A 3091-nucleotide genomic window follows, 5' to 3' on the forward strand; every position below is an offset into this window, starting at 1 on the left:
ATTTTGGAACATCACATCCGGCGTATGATGGTTCGCTTGGTTAACTTCCTACTTGATTGAGTGGTGATGTCGCATGCCAGACAGAACTACGAGGAGTTTAATAGTAATGCAAAGTCCTAGGAAGTTATACGCTACCGTGGTCTTCCGAGCTACCCCTTTAAAGCCTTTTATTTGGGGCTGTCGTGGCCCCAAACACAGCAAATGCTTCGGCCTACGCGAACTGCCCCTTGTCGTATCAGTGTGTTAAACAACTTGGTTCACTCCAGCGACCATTCAGCGCGACCACACCCTCCCCATTTCCTCAAAGAACTGCAGCGGGAGCACGCAACGGCACGTAGAATCTGGGGAAATACTTTTTCCAAACCCCGTTTTTGATATTTGAGGAGGCCAGTTGTCGCACGTGTATTTACATGTTGGATGACCACCGAGCGTTATGGATACAAGACTCGAATGTTCACGGAGAGTGCGTGGGTTTTCACGCGCACTGGTCCCGTGTTAAGATGCCAAAGAGGAGGTGGACACACGGACGATGTCTATGGAATCGAATCGACCGCTAGCGTGTCACCCGGGCTTGAGTTTGAAGAAGACGAGGTTGAAACTGGATCGCGGAATCGGCTTGAATGGACTTTTAGCGGCAAAATCAAGTGGATTACAGTGGGATTCCTAAAACGATGGCGTTCGAGCCTGTCTGCAAGAACTGTCCGGGTGGAGCACTGGCTCTAACACACATGAGTACGCCAGCCTGGTCAAACTCACTGGGAACCAGTCTGGCAAGGTACTCTTCGAGATCAGCCTTCGTTCGGATGGACGTTAAATGATGTGCTATTGAATACAGCAGAAAGAGACTTAAGTTTAGTATCAGGAAAGTGTCCCCCCTGTAGTGACAGATACATCTGTAAAATCTCAAATTTTACTGCATAGCAAAAAATTAGTTCCCGCCCCGGAATTTAATTTAATTTAGTTTTAAAAGTTCATCTGTTTTCTTTTGTGTTTTGAGCAATTTTCAGTCTGCACCTTTTCCTTATGGAAAGGCGTTTAACACTGCAATTTGTCTGATTTGATTTTAGAATCAACTTGTGAATTTTTTTTGCTCCACCACAACCTAAGACTATTGTGATACATCTACCTTTAATTCAGGGCATTTCTATTTATGGGTTGGATGACGGGTTGGGGGCAATGGAAACTTAATTATAATAATGCAGTAAATTTGTTATGCTTTTCAGCAGTGTTTACAATAACATAACGCAGTGCATCGACATACCATGTACAGAAGATTTACTATATTGTGAAGGAAGTCAACGAATACTTTTGGCCAGTTGTTTCTGAGAGAGATTTGAACATGCAGAGTTGGGGCTTTATATGGAAATATCTTAAGCAGAATCTCAGAGTTTGCAGCAGCAACAAACTATAAGTAAGCCTGTCAAATTCCAGTTTGACCACCTCTACACCATTCTCCTCTTTATTATGGCTAGCGGTGGCTCTGGCAAATCGGCTAGTGAAGGATACACCAGTCCGCTGAGTGGCAGTTTTCAGCAGAGAAAGCATCTTTCGTCCATCTGTGACACATGTAAGGGCAAGATGCAGCTGGTGGCTGACCTTCTCCTGCTGTCCAGCGAAACCAGACCAGTCATGACTTCTGAGGGTGTGGCAATGGCCGACACTTTTGACCAGTGTCGTGACACTGTTATTGCACGGACTAAAGAGCTCTCTATCCTCACCCATGACATACAAAGCCAACTCAACATGGGCAGATTCACAGAGGTGGGGGGCCGCCTGTTAGAAATGGCTGATCTCGTTGTTTCTTTGACTGAGTGCTCTGCCCACGCCGCGTACCTGGCCGCAGTAGAGACCACTGGCTCGCAGCCTTGCTTGCTTGGTCTTGTGGACCGTTACAAGGTGACCCGTTGTCGCCACGAGGTTGAACAAAGCTGCAGTGTTCTCCGTATCACTCCCCTGCCTGACCTTACTCCCCAACTTCTCCTTGAGCTCTCCCAGAACATCTCCACTAACCTCAAGACTCTCACAGACATCTCATCGCAGGCAACCGAAAGATCCAGAGATCGCTTTGGAAAAGAGCAGTTCAAACTGAGTGTCAAGAGCATGAGCACTAGCGGCACTGCCTTCCTGGCTTGTGTGAAAGAAGTCAAAACTCAGCCCAGCGAGCTATCGAGGAATCGTTGCATCCTCTTCAGCACCGCTCTGGTGCAAGCTGTCAATGCGCTGGTCGGCTTTGCCACAGAACCCCAGTTCCTGGGGAGAGCTGCAAGTATCTCCACTGAAGGGAAGGGAGTACAGACTGCAGTTTTAGGGGGCGCCATGAGTGTGGTTTCGGCCTGTGTCCTCCTCACCCAAGGTCTTAGGGATGTTGCCCAGCACCCAGAAAGCAGCTCCAAAATGGCTGACTACCGCGAACGCCTGCGAAACTCGGCGTCTGCTGTGTCTGATGGCTGTACCCTGCTCACACAGGCACTCAGAGCGCGCTCGTCTCCTAGGACTCTGCCACCAGTCAACTCTCATTTTGTGACTTAGTTCAGGAAAAGGCAATCTGATTTATGGTCTTAAAGTATTTCAACATACCAAAGACACGCGTATGATACCTAATCACTAGGTTTCGAAAATGTTACAAAAACATACAAGGAAGCCTGGTGTCTGCAATGACCTGAGCTGAAACATCAGTGATAACCTCTCGAGAGAGTTTTATGTCATGCTGGATGTGACCCCAAACCAAGCAATAAGGCTACTTGGTCACCATGAGGCCAATGCAGTCTATGCTTCATAAACTGACAGCACCCTTCTAACTTAAAAAGTTTACCTCAGTTTTCAGCTCTGGTGAAATTCCAGTCTCGATGTAAGATGGATGTAGCTTTGCAAACCTATAATTGACAGACCTGATGTTGCACAAGTGCTTTGTGAGCTTGGTAGGAGAGAGAAGTGCTTGTTTTTCCAACGTGTGTGATTTCCTACTTGGTAAAAGCTGCTGTGAGTGTGCCATAGGTTTTTACACATTATTGGACGCCACACAGTACTTTAATGTGTTTGACCATGCATGTAATGGAGTATTTATTTCATCAATTAAATATGTTTCTGATAA

General features: G+C 46.7%; 1 protein-coding gene across 1 annotated transcript; it reads left to right on the forward strand.

Annotated features, from left to right (window-relative positions):
- Positions 1–3091, forward strand: tlnrd1 (talin rod domain containing 1). The gene has a single exon (XM_077594737.1). It carries the CDS (start codon positions 1465–1467, stop codon positions 2527–2529), a length of 1065 nt encoding a protein of 354 aa, XP_077450863.1. The 5' UTR covers positions 1–1464; the 3' UTR covers positions 2530–3091.

This window comes from Stigmatopora argus, chromosome 2, assembly GCF_051989625.1.
Source record: "Stigmatopora argus isolate UIUO_Sarg chromosome 2, RoL_Sarg_1.0, whole genome shotgun sequence".
NCBI lineage: Eukaryota > Metazoa > Chordata > Actinopteri > Syngnathiformes > Syngnathidae > Stigmatopora > Stigmatopora argus.